At 45.2% G+C, this 24,784-nt stretch overlaps 1 protein-coding gene across 1 annotated transcript in view; it reads right to left on the reverse strand.

The window, feature by feature from the left end:
• SPAG6 (sperm associated antigen 6) overlaps window positions 1–24,784 on the reverse strand; it is a 66,901-nt gene that overhangs the window by 27,629 nt on the left and 14,488 nt on the right. Inside the window, exons 3-5 of the mRNA XM_015406959.1 lie at window positions 11,887–12,053; window positions 4,691–4,874; window positions 494–699 (exon numbers count right to left, since the gene is read on the reverse strand). Of these exons, the coding sequence (XP_015262445.1) occupies window positions 494–699; window positions 4,691–4,874; window positions 11,887–12,053 (557 nt within the window). The remainder of the gene's footprint in view (window positions 1–493; window positions 700–4,690; window positions 4,875–11,886; window positions 12,054–24,784) is intronic.

A 24,784-nucleotide genomic window follows, 5' to 3' on the forward strand; every position in this document is an offset into this window, starting at 1 on the left:
AGCCAGATCCAAAGCTGACTACCTAAACAATATGTTCCACTGAAATCACCAGACCAGCTTCCAAATAAATGTGTTTAGGAATGCAGTACAGCCACTTACAGAATACCCCTAAAAAAATGCTTTCCAACAGTGCCTAGATGACGCAGGCTAAATATATGAAAACAATCGTAGGTAGCATTCAGAAATAAAGACTACTGTACCTCAGACTTGCTCCCCGCTCCAGAAACCTGCCCACGCAACATTTAGTCTGGGAACCAAAGAATCCCAGCACTTCCGAGATTTGCTTTGCTCATTCTTTTCTCACCAGTGAATACAAAGTCAAACTCCAAACAGCTCCAATTTCCCTTTTGTTTCCAATAGTCCAGTTAGCGATTTATACTTGGGGGGGGGGGGACACACCTTTGAGATTGATGCCTTTCGATATCCAATCACAAACTGAAGCCCAGTCCTATTTCTTGGAAGGAAGGGAATGGAGAGGGAGTTGGAAAAGTACCTTCAGTTTGGCGTCGGGGTTGAGGATCATCTGTGCCAAGTGAGCTATGGCCCCCGCATCCACCACCGTCTGCGCCAGCTCCGGAGAATGCTTTGAAATATCACTGAGCGCCGAGGCAGCGATCCTTCTCAGGGCGATCTCCGGCTCTTGGATACAGAGCACTAAAAGAGGGATGGCTCCCGCATCCACCACCGCCTGTGACAGTTCTGTGGGTCGGGGGAAAGTAATTAAGCGACTCTGGGTGACTGACCCTGGTGCAAGCCATTTGTCACCCTGACAGATCCAGAGGGAAGGGGGGGAGGGGGGGTGGACTTCAGGGGCTTGACATCTGCATTTCAAATCAGCTCTCCTGGTTTCATGAAACCATGTGGACCAATCCCCGGCTGAAAAGAACACAGGTCAATGGCTGGACCCTCATTTACATGTACACATTTGAGGTATTAGGCTGAAAGGGTTTGTTACCCTGTGTGTGCCTGCGAGCCAGGGTGTGCTTAAAAAGAGTAAGCAGATGTCAGCTGCTTAAGGCCTGACTGTTGTGCTGTGATCAATAGGCAAGCAGGGTGTTGGGTTGGGTTTTTTTTGCACAGCTAACAAAGAAAAGCCAAAATGCTAAAATGCACCCCCCTCCACATTGGAACTTTATCCCACTTATATGACAAGCGGAAAAGAGCAGGCCTAAAATACAGTAAGGCGTCCTTTTGAACAACGTAGAACCCCAATGTGCTCCCGCTTGACTATCAAAACACCTTTTTTCAAAACAGGCAAGCCACCCTCCACTAAATCAGAGCCACAGACAGCTGCCTTTAAGCCCCCGGAGCTGATTGCTTGCATCTTAACCTGAGAACCCACAATTAGCTGATACAGTCCATGTGCTGTTATTGCAGATTCATTCATTACCCCCCCTCCCCTCCACATATTTGTCATTAGCTTCAGTGGTGGAGTAGAAAATTACGGGATAGCAAAGGCAAAGGATTACAGCAAGGGCTGTTTTGGAGATGATGAAAAATGAATCCCAACCCCCATTAATTTCAAATAGGCTATTATCGGTTCTTAAATAAGGTTTTGTTCGGACTTCTCCTTGTTATGCACATAGCCTCTTATCTTTAACATTTAACCTGCCCCTGCACTGCCATGGCAACAAATAGCTGCTGTAATTCAAGGACCCAACTTTGATTTTGCATTTTCAGTCCATCAATCAAACCCTGCAGTAGAACTTTTCTTAATCAGGTTGTTACAACCACTGACTCTGTACAGTTTCTCGACGGGTGAGCCGTGCTCATGAAGCAATTATAGATCATATAATCTAAAATCTACTGTTTTGTACCCACCTTGGTGCCAAAATAACTCTTTGAACTAAATTTGCTTTCAGTGGACCATGGAGGACGCTCCAGTCTCTAAAACCCCCAATATCTACCTACTGTACTTAGAACACACATTATTTTATCTTGTCATCCTGCTCCTACATTTTATTCATGACAGCAAATGCCTGTACTGCAATAACTAGGCATTTCTCATAAAACTGAATAAAGGTATCAGGAAAATACTTTCTTTTTCCATTTTCAAAATATGCTCAATGGTGCAATAGATGCATCAATTTATTTATTAATTTATACCCTGCCTTTCTCCCTTCCCTGTGGAGACCCAAAATAGCTTACTTTGTCCTCCTTTCCTGCATTGTATCCTCACAACAACTGCGTGGGGTAGGTGAGGCTTAGAGTGTACAACTGGGCCAAGGTCTTCCAGATCCTGCTCTAACCCCTACACCACACAGGCTCTCCACAGATATGTGGAATGTGATCTTAGTAAAAAGAAATGACACTGAGGTACTATGAAATTCTAGCACAAGTTTTCTTTTTAAAAAATCTTCGAAATGACTTGTAGAACAAGAACAGGATGCAAAGTAAGATCTTTAGGATTAAAAACGTAAAGGTTCCCTTGCTGGAAAGCCAGTCGAATCCGACTCTAGGGTTGCGGTGCTCATCCTTGTTTCAAAGCCGAAGAGCCAGCACTGTCTGAAGACGTTTCCGTGGTCATGTGGCCGGCCTTCCCACCGAAGTGGTACCTATTTATCTACTTGCAATTTCTTGCTTTCGAACTGCTAGGTTGGCAGGAGCTGGAACTAGAGATGGGAGCTCACTCCATCATGCGGCACCCGGGTCTCGAACTGCTGAACTACCGACCTTCCACAGCCTGCAGTTCAGCGTCTTAACCACTTGAGCCACACACACACCAAACAAAATACAAAAGCAAATCTTAAAAAGTGGGCATGAGCAGATAGGCCATATCTTTTTAAAGCATAGTCTTTCAGTTTTTATTCTCTTTAGTTTCAAAATCCCCCTTCTCCTCATTCTCTTGCTCCCCATCTGGATCACATATATGGGGAAAGAGAAGGCAAAGGGGTCCCCCCTGCAGTTGTTGTTTTTTTTAAGCAATGTCTCCTTAGAGGAAGGGAGAATAAGTGTCATGTATACACATGTTCCGTGCGCGTCAGTGTCTAGTCATGCCGGCCACATGACCACAGAAATGTCTTTGGACAGCGCTGGCTCTTCGGCTTGGAAACGGAGATGAGCACCGCATCCCTAGAGTTGGATTCGACTGGCTTTCGAGCAAGGGAAACCTTTACCTTTACTATACACATACAACTCTGTATATGTTGAAAAATCCCTCAGATTTGAGAAAATGAGCAAAAGGCACTAAGGACTTTAAAATTAAATCCTGCTTCTTAGGATTAATTCTGTAATACAGAAAGGCCTCGTGTTAATCGTACCTTTAGCTCTGAACCAGCCTGATACGGGCGAAATGTGACATTTTATCAAATGTAACCAGCAGGACTTACAAGCAAAATTTCAAACTCAGAGACAAGCTGAGAAAGAACTCTAAAGGCAAGGAGAAGTAACCAAGGATGGCAAGCCGAAATAAAAGCGAAAGAGGGGAAACCCGTGTGCTGTGTTGTTATTATGGAGATACTGAATTCACCCTCTGTTACGGAAACCTTCAGCATCTTGAATTGAGTTTCCTTTTTGCCTGAGAAATCAGCATTAGGTCAGGAGGTGAGGAATTACAGACTAAGCCTGTCTACAGGGATACTGAAACCACTTAACACCCATTGTGAAGGTCTTTCTTTGAACTCCAAGGTGTGCTTTCCTCCCTACTGGGATGCCAACAGCACTGATTGAGTTTATCAGATCACAGTTAGCTTTCCCCAGGAAAAAAAGCAACCCTCCCCCCCCAAAAAAAGTATGCCCCAGTCAATCTTTTGTCTTTAAGGTGTGGCAAGACTCCTTTTGTTTTTGTTGGAGTTAACCTTCTTGGGTAATCCTATGCTGTTTTAAGTGCCTTAGTTTCTGCAGTTTTAGGTTGGAATAACTCTGCATAGAATTGCACTATAAAAAGGCAAACCCCTTTGGAAACGTCCCCAGTTTGTTACCTCATATGGAATCCGTTGTTAACCGGGATACCTTAAGAGTGTTTAGTGATTGGCTATGCCCTTTAGCAAGCCTGATGTCACCTCCATCAAAGACTGTCATTCCTATGAGAGGGAGGATTCCACAATTGGCCATGTGGCCAGTTTTGCATGCTGTGTATGGCCGTTTCCATGGACACAACTTCTCTGTGTGTCTGCTCTGCATAGACGACTGCTTCATGAGGAGAGATGAAATGCTGCTTTCTTGAAGCATGTTTTGGTAATTTATGAAGTCTCTCTAACAAGTAGTTTACCCTTTCTTCTAGACTTCATTTTCTGGTGAGCAAGATAGAAACCCATTTCTTTTTTATGTTCAGATGGACTCAATCACCTTTGCTTTAGTAATTCAATGTTTTGCCTCTACTCTATTTCGATGCTGTGAAATGCACAGAAAAAACCTCCAGCCGCCTGGAAAACAGATTACTTCTGATAATATAGAGAAGAGTTTGAAACGGATGGCCAGGGTTATATTGACTGTTATTTCAGGGCTGCCACTAAATATATGCTACTAAATACATGCTAAGATGTTCCCTGACCTGGATGGCCCAGGCAAGCCCCATCTCATCAGATCTTGGAAGCTAAAGAGGGTCGACTCTGGCAAGTACTTGGATGGGAGACCTCCTTGGAATACACCAGAGGTCGACATGACTTCCAGGCGCAGACACACATACACACAAACACAACCCCCTCAGCAAAAAAAATACATGCCAAAATGTTAGCAGCATCATTGGTACCTGCATTGTGTCTTGCTATATAGCCAAGGGCCCAGGATGCAGCTTCCTTGACTCCAGGATCAAAATCCTCCAAGCAGATCACCAGTGTGTCTAATGCTCCACAGTCAACTATTGCTTGGGCTAGTTGAGGCGAATGTTTCCCCACGGCTCGCAAGACAAATGCAGCGGCCTTCTTGTAGAAGCGCTGCAGGAATATGGAGGGGAGAGAGAGAGAATACACTAGTTATTTGAGGCTTGTTTATAATTTTTTAAGTGTAAACTTATCTGTTGTAGATGTGCACTTCGTGCATCTGGTGAAGCGACTTCTGGCTCATGTGCACTTCATGCATCTGGTGAAGTGACCTCTGGCTCATGAAAGTGCATGCTGGAATAAATGTTGTTCAGTCTTTAAGGTGCTGCTGGATTTTTGTTTAATTGTATTCGAAGTGGAGGGGTCACAACTTGGAAATACATTAATATCTTAAGTGATTGACTGAATGATTGAGAACACTTCTATGCCGCCTCATCAGAGTCCCACTTGAGGTGGCTTACAATTAAAATCATTTTATCAATACAAAAAGAAGCCCCTGATGTTTCATTTCTATTACATTTGGGGGTAATGTTCTACCTCAGCTTAAGAGACAGGGACCCATGTGTGTAATTTCCTTCCCCCTTCCACCTGCACTACAAGGCCCTCCATTGCCCAGTGTTGTCCTCCCGCCTCTAGGCACTTCCTTCTTTTGCAAGACTCTGTGGCCTGCCTGCACAGAAAGTACCTATCCCTGGAAGACCTCTCCCGCAATGGAGGACTGTGCTGCACAAAGGAAAGCCAGGACAAAGGTTTGACTTCTGGTTTCCAATGAGGAAAGTATACCCAAAGAATTGACCTCGGGTTTAATGCTTCTGAGGAAGCCAAATCCACAAATCCCACCAAAATAGAAAGTCCCTCCTCAAACCCTGTCCCCACAGTTCCCTCTAAGCTGTGCTAGGGGGTGCTGGCACACAACATTTTAACAGGCAGCTCAGGGGTTGTGAGCTTCTGCTCACAAGACATGTTTCCCTCCATTGGAAACAATGGAGAATGGGAGCACCTCCTTCTGGGGCCCAGAAAATTGGACCCCCTGGTCTAATCTTTTTGAAATGAGGAGGGGAGGGAAGGAGAGGCACCAGCAGATACGCTGCAAGTTTGGTGCCTCTATCACAAAAAAACAGCCCCCTCAGAGCCCCAGATACCCCAGATCGATTCTCCATTATAGCCTATGGAGCCTATTGATTATAATGGTCCCCGTAGGCTACAATGGAGCCAGGGGAAAATGGTTTTGTTTTGGTTTTTTTGCACACCCCTATTATGCTTTTCAGTATGATTTGTAAGCTGCCTTGAGTCACAGGGGAAAGTGGGATATAAATATCTGAATAAATAGGCAGTTTGGGCAGGTTGATAACATTTAAGCAGTTTCCTGTTTGTTAGGTTAGGCAGGGTTCTGACAGTGATTGTTTCTCCTCTGTTATTCTTGACCTGTAATGCCGGTAGTCATATTTCACTAAAAAAACAGACTGCAAGAGTCTGTCTGTCCCCCAATGCTGGTATGTTTTCTAAGGCTCAGCACAAGGCCACAGTCCAAGGCCAGGTCTACCAATATAGTAAAAAAGGGAGGGCAGACCTGTTTTCCAGTGGCCAGATCTACCAATATAATGGAAAGGGGAGGGTAGACCTGTTTTCCAGTGGCCAGATCTACCAATATAATGGAAAGGGGAGGGTAGACCTGTTCTCTGGAGGCCTGGTCTACCAATATATTGGAAAGGGGTAGGTAGGAAATATGCCTGCCAAGCCACTCTAGAGAACTTTGATATTACCATTGCCAGTTTGGTGTAGTGGTTAAGTGTGCGGACTCTAATCTGGGAGAACCGGGTTTGATTCCCCACTCCTCCACTTGCACCTGCTGCTGTGACCTTGGGTCAGTCACAAGCTCTGGCACAGCTGTCCTTGAAAAAGAGCAGTTTCTGTCAGAGCTCTCTCAGCCCCACCCACCTCACAGGGTGTCTGTTGTGGGGAGGGGAAGGGAGAGGAGTTTGTAAGCCGCTCTGAGACTCCAAGTGAAGGGCGGGGTATAAATCCAATCTCTTCTTCTCTCTTCTTCTCTTCACATGGGATTCTACTGTTTGATGTACCTGGAGGTTGGCAACCCTATTAGTACAATCATTTCATGACATCTGTATTGAAGTTCAGATATTTTAAAATGTGTCATTTCAAAGAGAATGTGTCTTCTCAATAAATACCTCTCCTCCATGAATGATCCAATACACATAAATAAAAGCTGCTACCTAACAAAGCATTCTACTAGGAACAAAGCAAGGCCAAATCAGCACTTCTTTTGGCAGCCATCTTGAATTTTTCAGCCATATTATAGTTATATTTTGGTTTGTTAAACCAGTTTGATAACATCATACCTGATTTTCCTGGTACTGATTACTCCCAATTACAAACCACATGAGACTCTACTCAACTACTGTGAGGATTCTTAGAGGATTTTGACTGCTACCTTGGATTCTAGTGAAGCTGACCCCCAGTCCATTTCTTTCAGCACACTTTTCTCACGTAGAAACTACATTCAAATCTACTTATTTGAGCCAGTTTGGTGTATTGGTTAAGTAAAGGGTAAAGGAAAGGGTCCCCTTGCTCAAAAGCCAGTCGAATCCGACTCTAGGGTTGCGGTGCTCATCTCCGTTTCAAAGCCGAAGAGCCAGCGCTGTCTGAAGACATTTCCGTGATGTGACCGGCATGACTAAACACCAAGGCGCACGGAACGCTGTTACCTTCCTACCGAAGCGGTACCTATTTATCTACTTGCAATTTCTTGCTTTCGAACTGCTAGGTTGGCGGGAGCTGGAACTAGAGATGGGAGCTCACTCCGTCAAGTGGTTAAGTGCACGGACTCTAATCTGGGAGAACCGGGTTTGATTCCCCACTCCTCCACTTGCACCTGGTTGGATGACCTTGGGCAAACTATAGTTCTGGCACAGCTGTTCTTGAAAAAGAGCAGTTTCTGTCAGAGCTCTCTCAGCCCCAACTACCTCACAGGGTGTCTGTTGTGGGGAGGGGGAGGGAAAGGAGTTTGTAAGCCGCTCTGAGACACCTTTGGGTAGTGAAGGGCGGGGCATAAATCCAATCTCCTCCTCCTCCTCCTCTTCTTCTTCTTATGGAATCCCTACTTATACTTCCTCGGTTTTCCCTGTGTCTCTGTGGGGTGTTTCTGACACACACACACACACGTGAAAACAGACAGCAATCAGACAAACCCCATAGTTAGAGCTCATATGTTAAACCAGCAACTTGGTCCTCCATGTAGTGCAGGAGTTCACAGGCCCTTCTCCTCTACCATGCATCTAAAAAACAGTGATGTTGAGCCTACCACAGGGCCCCATTCATGCACTCTTCCCCCACCATTTTATTTTTTGGGGTGGAGGGGGAAAATCCACACAGAAGTCTGTGTCACCAGGAGAAGGAGAGAGATGCACAGCCAGTATCATCACTCCAGAGGATCAGGCTGCTGGGGAAGGCTTCTGATTGGCAGAGTCACAGATGGGTTCCCTTTGACACTCTTTAATTATTCTGCAGCACTGAAAACCACAGTGACGCCATGTGAATTTCTTCTGCCACCACAGTGCATGCAGAACCTACCCTAGCAATGGTGAAGGTGAAACCAGGGAATAGTAGGGGGGGGGAACCAGGGGGGGAAAGAAAGAAAAAAAGAAAACTCATAAACTTTTAAATGTTTGTTAAAGAATGTTGTCGAAGAGGTTCCAGAACTCTGTTCCGGCGCATTCCCTCAGGGGAAAAAAGCTGTGTCTGTATGGGTGCTGGCTGTGGACGAATACAGAAAATGATGCAGTTGTTATTCATGATGTAGGCAAGGACTAAAAGATAGAGAAACAGACCTGGGAACAGTCAGGTTGAACAGAAGCTTTTGGTTTTGAAACAGAAAAACTGCAAGGAGTCATCGATGGCAGAACAGCAATAACGTTATAAAGACTGAGTATACAATTATGGTGTTGTTGTTTTTTAATTGCCTACTCAAAGAACAACAATTTAAGATCACTGGCACTATCAGTAGCAAGTAGTTGAGTGTGCGCTGGAGCATACACATTATTACTTTCAGACAATTAGGCTTGAAGCAGGGGGCCATTTTCTGAAGGATTTTTAATACCATTGGTTGAAATCTATTGGGAGGGTCCTCTATGCAGTTCCCATTCATTTCACTGGTGCCTGCACAGCCAGACTCCCAAAGGGCTGCATCCCTTGTTATTATTCAAAATGAGTGACTTCTGAAATAATGCACACTAAAAACAGTCACAGGCACAGAGGCCGACACAATTGCGCCAATATGATTCACATGTGCAGAGTCAACTCTGGGGTGACTTAACATCTGACAGAAAATAAGTTAACCAAGTTTAGATGTGATGATAAGTCCAGAAGAGCTAGTGGCACTAGGCCACATGTTATGTGGCGGGCACATAGAAAGGTCTGCTCCAAACAGGAGCAGGTGAGGTCAGAAGTCTATACAGCCTGTTCTTTTTATTAATTTAGCAGTGTTTTCAGTCTTGGTTCCTGCCTTCTTAAAGAATTATTTATCCAAAAGTAGCAAATGGATAATATTGGTATATGAGCATTTCTGGCTAATATGGGGGTATGACACAGATACCAGTGGCACCTTAGAGACTAACAAATTTTACTCCAGCATAAGCTTTTGTGAGCAGACCTTACTTCTTCAGATGCATGGTCTTCCGTGGCCCTGAGCAGAACTCAAGAATGGAGCCCAAAATCACAGCAAGGGGGTTCCCCTGGCCCTGCCCCCCCACACACACACATAAAGGAGGGAAGGAGAAAGAGCCAGCCCCCCCCCCCCAACCCCCCCCGTCTAGCAACCCACGAAGGCGCAGAGTGCATTTCTCACAACATGACTCGGGACTTGGCTGGGCACCCACCCACCCCCGGTCTACACCTGATTGCCTCTCCCCCACTTCCAGAGTGTCAGGCAGCATGAAGGATCATCAGCTGTTGCCTGTGTGAAGCCACCACCACTGAGTCTCTGCAGCAGGGGAGTAGGCTTCTGGGCAGTGGTGCAGGGGGGCCAGCTGGCTTCAGGGTGGCCGTGGGGTGACCCAGCATGGGTCCTAGGGCAACTACCCAGGCTGCTCCATGCATAAGACTGCCCCAGTGCATGGGGGTGTACGTACAATTCACATATCAGACATAGTGAGCTCTGACTCCCAACAGCTTATAGTGGAATATATTTTGCTAGCCTTTACGTCACTTGAGCTGTGGTGGCTCAAGTGGTTAAGATGCTGAACTGCAGGCTGTGGAAGGTCGGTAGTTCAGCAGTTCGAGACCCGAGTGTGCCACATGACGGGGTGAGCTCCCGTCTCTAGTTCCAGCTCCTGCCAACCTAGCAGTTCAAAAGCAAGAAATTGCAAGTAGATAAATAGGTACCCCTTCGATGGGAAGGTCACAGTGTTCCGTGCGCCTTGGTGTTTAGTCATGCCGGCCACATGACCACAGAAGAGTCTTCGGACAGCGCTGGCTCTTCGGCTTTGAAACGGAGATGAGCACCACAACCCTAGAGTTGGACTCGACTGGCTTTCGAGATCTTTACCTTTACCTTTAAGTCACCACCATAAGTGCCGCTATGGACTAATATGGCTACTGCTCTGGAATTACAGGGCAAAATAAGCAGTCTTAAAGAAAGGGAAAAGTGTATTTAGGGGAAAGAGAGGACAAGATAGAACCAGATATGCTAAGGAAATAAAGATGAAAACAACACACTAACACAGTTGAATGACTGACTCGGCTAGAAATGGAAAACACAAGAGTGGAGCAAGAGGCTTAATTCTAAAGTATCCGTAATTCCAAAGAAAGTTACTTCGCCATCGGCAAGGAAGGGTTTTCTCTCGGTGAAGGAACAAAGCAAGCCTCCTTCCCACAATGTCTGGCAAATCCAATTGTATCTTTCTTGCCAAACAAGGGGGGAGGGAAACACCTGATTTTATAAGTGGAAAAGAGTTTTAACAAAGGATTTTGGGTGTGTTGCACATCAGCCAGGGTAAGGGAGTCAGCCCCAAGCCTGCAGAAGGAAGAGACGGGAGAAGCTGTCTCTTGCTTTGCTGGTGATTTAGAAGGTTTCGCATGAGGGTTACAGTCTGGCAATGGGGAGGTGGGAAGGGGGGTCTTGTCTTCCCTCAGCTCATTTTCCTTGAGTTCATCTTTTGAACCAGAAATTGACAGAGAGCCCACCCCACCCCCAATCCAGTACACCAGCAAACTCAAAGCTATGTCACATCTGCTGTGAATGTCACAGAATGTCGCACAGTAATATCAGAGAGCCAGTGGGGTAGTGGTTACTGGGGTGGACCAGGATCTGGGAGACCCAGATTTTAATCCCCATTTTGCCACAGTTGCTCGCTGGGTGACCTTGGGCCAGTCACTCTGTCTCGGCCTAGCCTACCTCACAGGGTTGTTGTGAGGATAAAATGGTGGAGAGAAGAACAATGTAAGCCACTTCTGGTCTCCACTGGGGAGAAAGGTGGCGTATAAATGAAATAATCAAATCAAGTAAATAAAATGGTACAGGGTAAATGGTGGATTTTCAATATTTTCAATATGGTGGATTTTCAATATTTTTCCCTGTATAACATTGCCAGTTAGTGAGCATATGTAAAAGCTTTTAAAAATATATTTCATGATGCAAGCACTGCTAATCATATTTGATATTTAAGTGATATCATTTTCTAGACTTTCATGTCATGTCTTGCAGTATGATTGATGCGATCATAGAAGTGTAGTTTATGGGCATTTTGCATATATTCTTAACAAGAACATCTAACTAATTACCAACGGAGCATTTCAGATTATTTCATTTTACAACGCAGCCTTTTCCAAACCATCATTTCATTAAACAGTTCAGGAAATAAAATTAGGAGTAATATACTTCAGCTAATGAATTAAGAATAAAATCCTTTTTTTTAAAAAAAAAGACTCATTAAGTCACAATTATGCATACTCCCTATCCAGAGAGACCTTCTACCAAGAGAGATCAATGCACTTACCGCGTATCGCACCATGATAACCATAGACGAATCTAAAGAGTCTTGTTAAATACCTAATTAAGACAGAAGATTTGACAGCTACGAAAGACATGTTGAAGAAAATCATCGTTCCTTACATTCTGTTCAGCCAATGAATAGACAAGCTGTGGAAGGATATCCCCCTTCACTACCGCTTCTGCCAGGTCATCATTGTAATTGGCGAGCCTCCCGAGAGCCAAGGCAGCTGTCTGTTGAATATTCGGAACCACGTCCAATAGAAGCGGTCTCAGCAGAGCCATCACACCTGAGTTAGGAGAGGAAACCCATACAGTAATTACAGAAACAACTCCAGAGCCACCCCAGAACAATTAAACGCTAACTCTAAGAACGCCTGGGGAAATTTGCACATAAACCTAAATTGTATTTATCCCACCAGCCACCAAATATGGGCCAAATGAGATCAAGAGACCAACTTTTCTGTGGAAGAGAAGACAAAACAAAACTGTTTTCCGAACAGAAAGTCCTCTACTTGTTTTCTAAAGCCCTTCCCAAATATCTGGCACGGGCAGGTTGATGTGCCTAGCCCTAGCAGATAATAGTTTCCTTAAAAAATCAGAATCTCTCAAGCACGGCAGTGCACAAGTTTCTAGTCCTTATGGCTGTGAAAAAAAGCTCGAAAGAATTTGGGTAAAATGGGGAAATCTTAGTAGCCAGAGTGGGGGGCTACCAGGATTCCCACTGATCCGGAGTTTGTTGCTCAGCTTGTATATCATCATGTCTAACAGAACTGGGGGGTGGGACCCAATATAGGCAAAATTATGCAAATGTACTTAACTGGCATACTTTCTATTGGTCACAAGGTTCAGCTTTACTTAGCAAAAAATATGAATTACCTAGGCACACAATTTCTTTTTTAGCAATGAGTACACTAAGCCCTAAGTAAACCATTAAAAATAAACACTACCCGTGCCAAGTTCTTCGAATCCGGCAAGGCTCCCAGATCCCTTCTCAGCCAATCAGAGCACTTTTTCACGATAAACACACCTCACATACTGCTTGTAGTTTATTCAGTGGCCAGTGATTCATTTCTTTCCAAAGCGCACGGTGGAATCTCCTCCTGCGTTGCACTCTCTGACACAAAATCCCTGTCCCCGATCCCAGACATAGCTGGGGCTACTCACAGAACAGCAGAGGTTCGGTCATGCAAGGAACCCAGGGCATATGCCACCCTCCCTTTCAGTCCCCTCTCAATAAGAACAATACAAGAATTAAAATTTATTGCAGCAGGTGTGCTGAATTCGGATGGCGAAACAGGCCACAAGTAGCACGGAGCATTGTGGCACACCTAGATAAAAAGGCCCATGGGTTGGCGGCCCTTTGAGCCTGTTCCATGCTGCCCTTCTGCCAGCCCTCCAGTTCAGCAGACCCAAGCAGGCAAAACCAGACCCAAGCAGAACAGGGGCTGCCTACGTGCTGAGTGCACTCAGTAAAGGCACTGCCTCAGCCTCTCGGACTGACTTGTGCTACAAATGCAAAAAGAATGGGCCTAAAATGAACGGTGTGGATACTGAGCCATTGAAACAGTCTTAGAGCAACTTGAGCCAGCTGGCCCCTGTGGTCCCTCCTGACGGGGCCGCTTGTCTAGAGCCTGGGCCATCGTGGGGATGACAACAGGGGGTAGACTCACCAGTGGGCAAATCTATCTCCACGGTCACTGTTGCCACAGCCTCCGTCCTAGCCAAGCACACCTGGCCTCAGTGCAGGGCCCCCCGGCTCAGCTTCCTCCCGGCCAGCAGCAGCCCTCCAGAGCAGAGGCCCACCAGGAACATTCCCAGTATGCTTAAGGGCCAGTGTGCAGAGGTGAAAGTATGCCAATACAGGCCCTTATGGAATATGCCAGTGAGAAAGTGGCAGCGCTCGTCTTCTGCTCTGAGCCTCACAAAAGAGGCAGCACCAGTAAGACGGGTCAAGTCACTTTCACCCCTGCCTGTTACGCTTTTACTGCGCGCAAAGGCAAGAACGGGACATTGGGCAGATTAAATTTGAGATACTGCGTGGGGGCAGGAGTGGGAGTGGGTAAACACGTAGATGGTTTCCCGCATTTGTGCTTCTCACTGCCTCTCACGGCGAATGGTAAATTGTCTGAGAAGAGGAGCTGAAGAAGCCTGCATGCCACCTCCCTCTCTTTCAGAGCGGTGGTTTCTATCAGATGCACTGAAACCACCTGAAATGCTGCCTGTGCCAGCTCCTTGCCAACTGAGGGCAGCTGGCTAGGCACAGCTACTTCCACAGGCAGGATTAAGATTTCATTTCCCACTCAGGCACATACACGTACAGGCATTTATGGTGGCATTCATCGGTGTTTATCCTGCATGTGGGTCCCACACAGGCCTACAAGTGCCAAGGAGGAACTGTGGGCATCAAGTTGGTATGAATCAAATCCGAGCAGTAACTTACAGAGCCAGACCTCGCCCACATCTGTCATGGATGGACACTTCTGCCATGTTCCTTCCTTCCTGTTTGCTCACTTTGCTCAAACAACTCCTCAGCTCGGCTGCCAGTGCCCCCCCCCCAGGGCGCCACCCTACTGGAAGCTTTCCAGAAGTTAAAGAGCCAATCCTCTCCTAAAAAGGTATCATTAGTCTCTCCTGCATGATCTCAGTGTCCCAGCACAAGCAGACTCGTGCAGGTTGAGGAGCCCCTCGGAAGCAGCAAGAAGAACACTGTCCTCATACGGTAAGAACTGGCCCTTAGATTCAAACAGGGAGAGTTCACCGGTATTCTAGAGTTGGGGGGGAAGGCCCATGCAAACCAAATCCTTCCCCGTCCAAGAAAGAAAAGCAAAAAATATTCTAAGGTCATATTGGCAGAAGATCAAGGCTAGTATTTCCTGTTAATTAATCTGAATAGAGACAACCCCCCCCCAGCTGTGTACTCACAAAAATTAACATGGATACGAATTTACCATTTCACCCCTACGCATGTCCAGAAAGGGTGAGAAAAACAGCCCTTTGATTGTGAGTTTGACAGGGTGATTACAGGGTGATTAATCTGTCTTGGCAGCCTTCTGCACACACCCTCCAGTTTACCTTAGCTACATCTTGGGTCCACAGCTCCACAATAACCTAGGCACTAATTTATCCAGCTAGGATGAATCACAAGCTATTTTGCAATTGTGATAAATTACAAAAAAAAATCAAAGTTTCAAAAGGTTTTAAAAGTCAAGACATCGATGGTCTTACTCGGGGAGTCCTAAATCCTGAACAGACATTGTCAAATCTCCCAGGATGTTCCTAACATACTAATGGGCTAGATCTAGCACCAAAATAATTTCAATTTTCTAAAAAAAAAAGAAATGCTAAGATTCTGATATCCGTATTACATGTAACAATTTGCTTAAAAAGCAGCCTCCCTAACCTCCAAAAACATTTCTAAAAGCAATATTTTGAAAATATTAGATTATAAATTGCCACAAACTCCTTTATTATCCCCAAAGCATCCACAGTGACATGCCAATGACCTGTAAATATAGTTTAATCTAATTGATTAACTTCATGAAATGATTAAAAAACAGACAATGAATCAACTGTACAAAAATGGTAATTGCTGCACTGACATGGCTAATTTAAGAAACATTACAAAAAGAAACAATATTCTCAGACTGCCACTGGGCTGCTGTTCTGAAAATACAGACAAGTTTTAACAGTAAATAAAAGCAGTCTCATCCCATATGGAATTATATGCAAATATGTTAATGAAGAAATAGAAATACAAACAAAGAAATTCTATGGTAGGTTCCAAAACTTTAATGTGTGCCATATGTTGATTTATCAACCCACCATAACTTCTTGGACAGAATTACATCACATTATGCTTACATATATTAGAAACTACTAATCTGAGGAGCAAACTCTATAATTTATGGTTCTTTGGGTAGCAATTACAAGAAAACGAGTCTCAGGGACTCAGGCTTATTTATATGCTTAATTACAGTAGCTCCTGCAGCATTTGTGCTGAGTCAAAACTAGACAATGGTACGGTCCCTTTGTGAGAGACTGCGTGTGCTTAGTCTGAAGTGCTGGGCTTTGAAACAGGACATTCTGTAGCTAAGCGAAACCATCCAGAGAGATTACCCAAATTACTCAGCAGCAGTTTACAGCCAGTTTCTGCTATGTGCATTTCCGACATAAAAAAATCCTCACCAATCAGAGAAAAATAAAAGGCAAAAGCAGACTTGAATGCTGTGCAGAACTGAGCACCATGAAGAGGTTTTGAAATTATGGACGGAGTGGAGTGGAGAGGATTTTCTCTCAGTTGTGCTCTCCCCCACCACCACCACCACACACACTGCTAGAATTCATCCAAAGAAGCTGAATTGCAGTAGAATCAAGACAGACAAAAGAGATGTGGAGACAGCTTTTTTAACCTTCTGTAAATTTGAGGCTGCAATGCATTGCTGCAATGTGCTTTATGTGTGGCTGCCCTGCAAGCTATTGACATAAAACACTCAACATGTTGCAGCTACACATTCAAAGCAATCAGGTTTACAAGCCAAAACTATAAAACACCAGACATGCATGTTCAATAAATGTATGGAGGGATCTCAGGATCATGCCTGGCCATTGTACCGCATGTATTTTTGTGCTGATCTATGAATGTAGTAAACCATTCATTCATTCATGCTTGTCCACCGCGACATTGGTAGGCATCAGATACACATAAAGGCCTGTGGACTTTGAACATGCAAACTATACAGTCTGTTTTATGGTGCACAGATAACACAGTTAGGGGCTATGCATATAAGATGCTTTGCACACAAGTGTGCATACACTGGGGACAGGATTCATTCATTCATTCATTCATTAAATTGGATTTGCTAGGCCACCCCTCCCTACAAGTAGGGCGCAGGGTGGCTTACAACAAAATGACATATAAAATTAAATTAAAACCAACATTAAAACCACCAAAAAACAGATCAGTAAATAGAATATACATATACAAGATTGGGAGGGGGGAATCAGCTCCCAGCCTCCCTGGGGGAGGGGTTGTGAGGGATGGGGAAGTAGATGAGAGTGCCAGAGTCGTGAGCGTGGCTATAATTCCTTCATAGGGCAATTGGCCTACCATGAGAATGGGATACAGAAACAGTGAGCTTGGTTTTCAGTGGCTCCCAGAGGATACTTATTGGATTTTTATCCTACTTAGAATAGCATACATGGTTTTCTCCCCCCCCCTTTTTATTCTCACAACAGCCCTAGGAGGTAGGCTTGACTAAAAATGGTCACTGTCCGGAGATCACCTAGGAGCTTCGTGGAAGGGTGGGGTTCTAGTCCTAGCTGGACATGCTAGCCACCAGGCCACGCTGATTCTCAGTGGGCTGTAGCATAGGATACCGTTAAGAGGGGACAAAAGCTGCTTTCCACATGAGGCACTGGACTCGGCTTCCATTACAAGGACTGGGTTGGACTGGGATGTTAGAATGGCCCCGGAGAAAGCTGAACTAAGGAACCACTGCAGTGCTGTGGGCTCCATGGGGCTCATACCCAGGCTGCAGCCATTATATGCCTGCTATCAACATCCCCCCAGCCTGGGTTCAAGCCAAGTGGACCCTGCAGTACTGCTAGTCAGGCCTGGCCTGACCGCAGAGGTGAACTAGGCAGTCTCCCAGGGCACCAGGCTTTAAGAGGCACCAAATCAAATGGAAGTGAGTTGATTTTCTCTCTTTAATATTTTATCTCTTATTTTGCTTTATATTGAATAGGAGGAAGAGCCAAAGTAATAGTTCACCTAGAATGCCAACACCCCTTGGGGCCAGCATTGCTGTGGGTGGCCCTCTGGGACAATGGCTCATTGGGAACTTTTCCGATGACTTAAAGAGTGGGCCTGCCCTGTCCAAGGATGTCCTTGAGTGCCTGCTTTTGCTTCCTCCTCGACAAGCAAATGTCTGTCATTCATTCCTTAGCAACAAGTAAAATTCTGCACTGAGACTCAATATTGAAAGAAGGGCAAAATCTACCCACAACCCCCCAGAAAAATGGGTGTTTTCAGAGCTGGGTTGGAGCTAGGAGGAGGGAAGGCAATTATGCACTCTATTGCCTTTCTCCATTCCCATCCAAATGCAGCTTTCTAGATCTATGGGGTGTGTTTATGTATGTATCCACTGATATTTCCTCAGTGCCCACAGGACATTATTTTGTTTGGATGAGAATGGAATGGGATGGGAAACAGATTTTGAAAAGCAGAAGCCAGGCCCTTCCCCTCGGTGTCTCATCTGCAAGGGCTTCACTTGATGGCTTGGTGTCTGGAGAGGAATAAGAGGGTGGGATTGCAGGAAGAGACTAGGACTCCTTATTCCTCTCCTGTCAAACTTGAGAGGCTTTTCTTAAGTCTTCAGGAGTGCATGATTCCCAGTTCAGAGAAAGATAAAAGGCAAGTGAAAACATTGCCACTCAATACGTGGCGCTGACTGGGTTTCGAGAGACCCCAACGCCCCTTTTGCATGAAGACCAGCCACCAGCTGTCTGTAATGATGCATATCAAGGACTAACCTCCTGGGCTGTAACTGCTGAAAAAAGAATACAGATATTCTTTAAAGGCAATGCCTAAAAATACAAACACAGAAACAGACTTGATGCATAAATCACAACACAGTGGGAATAAAATTTGATGGGTAAATTGCTTGCCAGTATCCCAGCTACATTTTCATCTGAGGAAGTGTCCTTCTCCCCCCCCCCCACACACACACTGCATATGTCTGGACTTTGGGCATGAGTTAAGAGCCCAGAACCTGTAATCTTCTGTCAGCCCTAGCTAATATGACTCAGAAGAGCATTAAGAGAAAGAAAGAAAGAAAGAAAGAAAGAAAGAAAGAAAGAAAGAAAGAAAGAAAGAAAGAAATAAAGAAAGAAAGAGAGAGAGAGAGAGAGAGAGAGAGAGAGAGGGATGGAGGGAGGGAGGGAGGAAGGAAGGAAGGAAGAAAGAGAGAGAGAGAGAGAGAGAGAGAGAGAGAGAGAAAGAAAGAAAGAAAGAGAGAGAGAGAAAGAAAGAAAGAAAGAGAGAGAGAGAGAGAGAAAGAAAGAGAGAGAGAGAGAAAGAAAGAAAGAGAGAGAGAGAGGAGGGAGGGAGGGAGGGAGGGAGGGAGGAAGGGAGGAAGGGAGGAAGGGGGGGAGGGAGACCATTGTAGTCAAGGTCCTTCTAGAGAGGGCAGCAGTAGTTTGGATGCCTTGACGGGCAGCAGTGGGATGGGAGCTCAGCAGGGATGTGATGTCCCAGAGTCCTCTCTCTGAAGCTGCCATTTTCTCCAGGGGAAACTGATTTCTGTAGTCTGACCCACCGAACTTTTCATAGCCACAGAGTAAAGGAACAGCTAGAGTCAAGTCCAGTAGCACCTTACGGACCAACAAGATTGTGGGGGTATCAGCTTTCAAGAGCCGAAGCTCCCTTCATCAGATATGAGTTGGAATGGAGATTTCTGAGTCCTTATATACCAGTCTGAAGGTGGGAAGGGTGTTGCAAAGAAGGAACTCAGGATGCAGAGGTGCAATGTGCACTGTAATTAGGTAGATCAGAGCAGAGGGGGGGATGCTTGGGGGCAGAAAATTAGCAATTGTGGTGAGATAAGAATCCTATGTCCCTACTGAGGGGGGGGGAGCCATTGTTCTGAACTGGCAAATGAACTCCAGTTCATCAATCTCACATCCTGCCACTCTTAGGTCGGCAGCAGAATGGCCCAGAAGATTAAAATGTCCCCCCACTGTTTTTTTTTAGTGTTGCAGTCTTTATGTCAGAGTTCTGTCCATTTACTCTCTGAAACTAGAGTAAAGGAACTGGAGTACCCTTTCATTTGAGCATTGAGAATCCTATCTGGCAAGCCAAGTGCCCTGAGTTGATCCCACAGATTTTTTTTAAAGGTGTGAGGATTCTGCTGCTAATGACAACATGACTAAGGGCTAGTTCATACAGGCCCTCAGCAGCAGGTTCTGCATGCAATGGGCATGAATCTTGGGAACATGCTATGTGACATGAGGGAGCATGCATGGCGCACAGCTCCCTATGCCTTGTATACTGACAATCCTTTCAAACAACAAAAATGGACGGATGGCCTGTGCAGGAAGTCATGTATGTGGATGGGGCATTGCCCCAAATGTGCAGTATGTTCTCTAACTGGCAGTAGTGAAAACTGCTCAGCTTTGTACTTTGTGCCTTCCTCTGACCTCTGGCTCACACGCTGTCTGCCTAGCCTGCTCTCTCTCACTGCCTATATTTCCCTTCACTTCTTTGCCTCTGGAGGGCTTGCATAACCAGCGTCCTCTTAGCAAAGCCAAACCATTTGCAATTTTAGAAATGTGATCTCAGCGCCAAACTCCCTGCACTTATTGAATGCCAGACGGCCAGAGCGTGATCACTGGAGGCATGTACAGCTTTTGTATGTTTTACTTTTTCTTCTGAGTACATGAGACCTGTCAAGCATGCAGATTGGAAAGTTCTAATTCTCACTATTTAAGAGCTGTTCGCCCCAAAATGAAGAGTCACGGTTTTTGTCCGATTTTTTTAAACTCAAGATGCAGAACTAAGGGTTGCCAACTGCTGCTTGGAAAATAACTGGAGATATGGGAGTAGAGTCGGTGGAGGATGGGGCTTGGTGAGGTGAGAGAGAGGTACAATGCCGGAAAGTCCGCCCTCCGCAGCAGCCATTTCCCCCCCGGGGAACTGTGTAATTCCAAGAGATCTCCAGACCCCACCTGGAGGGTCACGATCCTATGCAGGACCTGGAAAGAGCCCCAGCTTCTCAGCATGCACCTAAAGGATGAGACCGCGGCTGGTGGGCCAGAGCCTTTGGGCCGACTAGGACAGAATGAAAGCTCTGGACCCAGCCAATGGGGATGGTCCTTCCTACATTCCTTTTAATGGGAATTGGTGCACAGGTTTGTAAGACTCCAAAGGAGGGTTTTGGGGGCCAAGGTATCCAACTCCTCCTCCTTGGGACTCGTATTATACCCTCAACTACGGCAGTCCTACAAAAGGACGAAGAAAAAGATGGAGAGAAGAGGGGAGTTCTTCCTCTCCCGTTCAGACAAAATGTGCTATTCCACTGCAGTCTTTAAGAACAGCCAGTAGTGCCATTTGTGACCGTACCATCTGAAGTGTATACTACAAAGGCCACGCTGAAATAATATATGTGAAGTGCTTTGAACATTTGAGAGGCATAATTTAAAGGCTTATTGTTATTATTTCAATGACAGACACACATCGTGGAGGCTATCCTTCCCTTGGAGAGATGCCAGAGCCCAAGCCTGGAACGTCTGCTGTTCTGAAAATGCCACAAGATTTACTTATTTTTATTTGAGCTGTCTCTTAACTGTTAGAGCAACGGAGGCACAGGATGAGTTTAGATCTGGTATTTGATGTCAGCATGCTATTTCATTTACTAATTGGAATTTTGGTTTTAATATTGCTGCCCACCCAAGTTTCTAAGATGTCTGAGCCAGAGAGAGAGAGACAGAGAGTCAACCCTCCTCCCAGACTTCACCCTTCCTCTTCCAGCTTTAACATGGAATCCAAAATCTCATAAAGAGACCTGTGGGAGTCCCCCATTTACTGGAAAAGTACAGAGATCCGCCTGCGCACAGCAAGAGGAGGCAAATAAGCCTGTTCTATTTTTAAACTCAGTTATGATCCTCGTACCATATATCTGTTAACACAACCACCAACTGTTAGGAAGAGGACAAACAAGCCCACAGCAGGATCCAGTATTAGCATCCCAAGAAATGTAGCAGAAAATGCAACTGCGCACTCAGCGCTGCTTGGAATAGAATAGCTAGTAAAACAGTAAATCACCGTGTACAAATAAACAATATAAGTTTATTTTTATCTGCAATGTTTTAGAATTCAATTATAAACAAAATTACAACCATAACACTATAATATGCAATACAAGGCTTAGCAGTACACATAGAATACTACAGTATTAGTTTCAGACAAACGACGGAGTTCTAGTACACTATCCGTTTGCGAGTCCTTCTTCAGGTTTGTCATTCTGTACTTATATCTTCATTAGAATGAAGTGCTGCAAGCCATATTTCAAAATGCTAATTCTTATACAATTTTTTGATGTACGCTACCGCGCTTATTCTGGTGACTGGGGAGCTCCTATAGCAAGCTCTAATGTGACAGGGTCTACAGTATATAATAATTGGCTAAGCATCCCTCAGATAAGCAGATACAAATCAACTTATATTGTTTATTTGTACACAGTGATTTACTGTTTTACTGGCTACATTACACCGTGGTCCTGTTTGTTGGAATAGAATAGCAGCAAAGAACTCCTCCCACCCTGCTGCCTCTGGCCACTGCTGAGAGGGGGGGGGAGAGCAGCATGGAGTCCGGAGCAACGCATCACCACGAACTTGCTTCCTGGATTCATTTTAATGGTATTGCAATGGTTGTTTTAGAGCAAGTGAGGTAGATTGTTGCAAAATAGTAAAAAGCCCAGTAGCACCTTTAAGACCAACAAGCTTTTGAGAAACGCAGCTCTCTTTGTCAGATGCATGGTGGGTATGAAGAAACTGGCCAGAGACTGTTGGACTCAGATCTGGGGAACCAGCGTCGAAATCCATATTTTACCAGGTGACACAGCGGGCTAATGTGAGGATGAAGTGGAGAAGTGGAGAACCACATACACCAGCCTGGGTTCCTTGGAAGAAGAGCAGGACAAAAATGTGCCAGATGTTTGCACTGGGTTTTAGCATTGTCGAGTGTTGGCTAGAAAGGAAACTTTAATCAATTATACATCCTACCACATTGCCACATTGTGTATCATCAGTATGGGGGGCATGTGTCCCCAGATTTCACCAGCAGTGGGGCATGAGGTCACATCCTAGTCTCAGTGGTGCTTCTGTTACCTAAAGCAGGCTTGGTCCTGTCCTACCAAAGCTCACTTACTTAGAAGTTCTACTTTTTTAAAAAAAAATGGAAGTTGCTCCAGAATTTAGAACTGATGGAAGGACAATGCAAACTTACTGCACAAGCCAGCAAATGAAACAGAATGCACCGGATTTAAACCAATTTGGTCTCACATGCTTGCAAGGAGACCAGAAGCCTGAGTGCATACAAGCTTACACAAACACTGGTGGAGTTTAGTCGCTAGGGAAAGCAGCCATGCTCTGGGAGGTCCAGCACAACATCCCATTCAGCTTCTATTAAAAGGAGAGGAGTTTCTTCCTCCAGATGGCTGGCCATCCTAAGAGGACAAGATGTGTGGGAAGTGCTTTGAAAATATTACATTAGTATCTTGTTACACATGACTAAGTTGTAATGCCAGTTTGGTGTAGTGGTTAAGTGCGCGGACTCTAATCTGGGAGAACCGGGCTTGATTCCCCACTCCTCCAATTGCACCTGGCTGGATGACCTTGGGCAAGCCGTAGTTCTGATAAGAGCTGTTCTTGAAAAAAAAGCAGTTTCTGTCAGAGCTCTCTCAGCCCCACCTACCTCACAGGGTGTCTGTTGTGGGGAGGGGAAGGGAAAGGAGTTTGTAAGGCGCTCTGAGACTCCTTTGGGTAGTGAAGGGCAGGGTATAAATCCAATCTCTCCTCCTCTTCCCTTCTTCTTCTACAGCATTTACCCTTATATTAGTGTCCAATTCATAGGCGTAATCTTCGTGGGGGCAGTGGGGCATCAGCCCCCGCCGAAAATTTCAGGAAGGTGCTCAGCCTCCCCCGGGAGCCACCCTTGCTCCTAGCAAAGCAATGCCTCTGGCCCAGGCCCAGCCCCCCCTCCCAGGAAATTGGAAAGTCTACACCCTTGTCACTGCATCTCAGGCCAAGCTCCACCTCCTAGAGGTGAGTGATTAAAGCTACTGAAGCTTCTATTTGTTCAAAGTCTACGAATGTCCTTGGCGATTCTACATGTCTGCGTGGTACTTCAGCAACTGAAAGTACGGCACACCTGCAATGTCTAACTGGTGTACTGGAACCACAACTAGGGTATGCTAAAAATGAATCACACCAGCAGAAGCACACGATGCTCAACTGGAAAGAATTAAACCGTATTGTTGTCTCCGTCCATTCAAATAGTGTGGAAACTTTATATCACTGCCATCACTGTGGCAAAACGCTTAGTAACTATACTGAACCTGACTTGGGAGAAGCCTGGGTTGAAACCCCTGCTCAGTCATGACGTTTACTGGATGACCTGAGGGAGGCTTATAACTCTCTTAGACTAGCCTAGGGTTGCCAACTCTGTTGTGGGAAATTTCTGGAGATTTGGGGGGTCGAGCCTGGGGAGGCAGAATTAGGGGGGGGCGAGTTCAAAAGGGATGTGATTCCATATCCTCCAAACCTGCCATTTCCTTCAGGGCAACTGAACTCTGTAGTCCATGGAGATCGATTGTAATTCCAGGAGAGCTCCAGGCCCCACTTGGAGGATGGCGATCTTAGACTAGCCCTGCCTCAAAGGCTTCTTGTGAGAATAAAATGTTACTCTAAGATGAGAAGAAAGACCGGATAAAAGTGCAGTGGAAATTAGAGGCAAATCTGGAACCTTCTGTCTTGAAACACAGATTTTGAATATTTTCCAAATATTATCAAAAGCACTGCAGGTAAAATATACCTATGAAACGAAATGCACATGTTTATATTTACTGTTTCATGATTTAAATGCAGATTTAAAAATATTTTTTCATAGAGATTGCTGTTTTTATTTATTTAAACTATTTATACACCTGCCTTTCTCTGAGCACCTCAGGACCCTCTAGGGAGGGCAGAATTCTAATCTAGACACAAACACTACTAATTTTTTTTTAATGCATTGCATGTTTTTAAAAGTGATATGGCTATTCTCATTCTGAGCTCCTTAGGTAGGCATAAGATGGACAGACATTTTATAATCCTTGCTGAAGAAGATCCTGATGTAATGTGAAAGGGCGATACAAAAAATTTGAACATTTAAATGAGATTGCCAAATGGGCTGCTGGAAATCAGGGACAGTGTTCCGACAAGAGATTGAGAAGGTATCAGGAACCCACATTTCTCAAAAATA

Source organism: Gekko japonicus, unplaced genomic scaffold, assembly GCF_001447785.1.
Source record: "Gekko japonicus isolate JY-2015 unplaced genomic scaffold, Gekko_japonicus_V1.1 scaffold1483, whole genome shotgun sequence".
Taxonomy (NCBI): Eukaryota; Metazoa; Chordata; class Lepidosauria; order Squamata; family Gekkonidae; genus Gekko; species Gekko japonicus.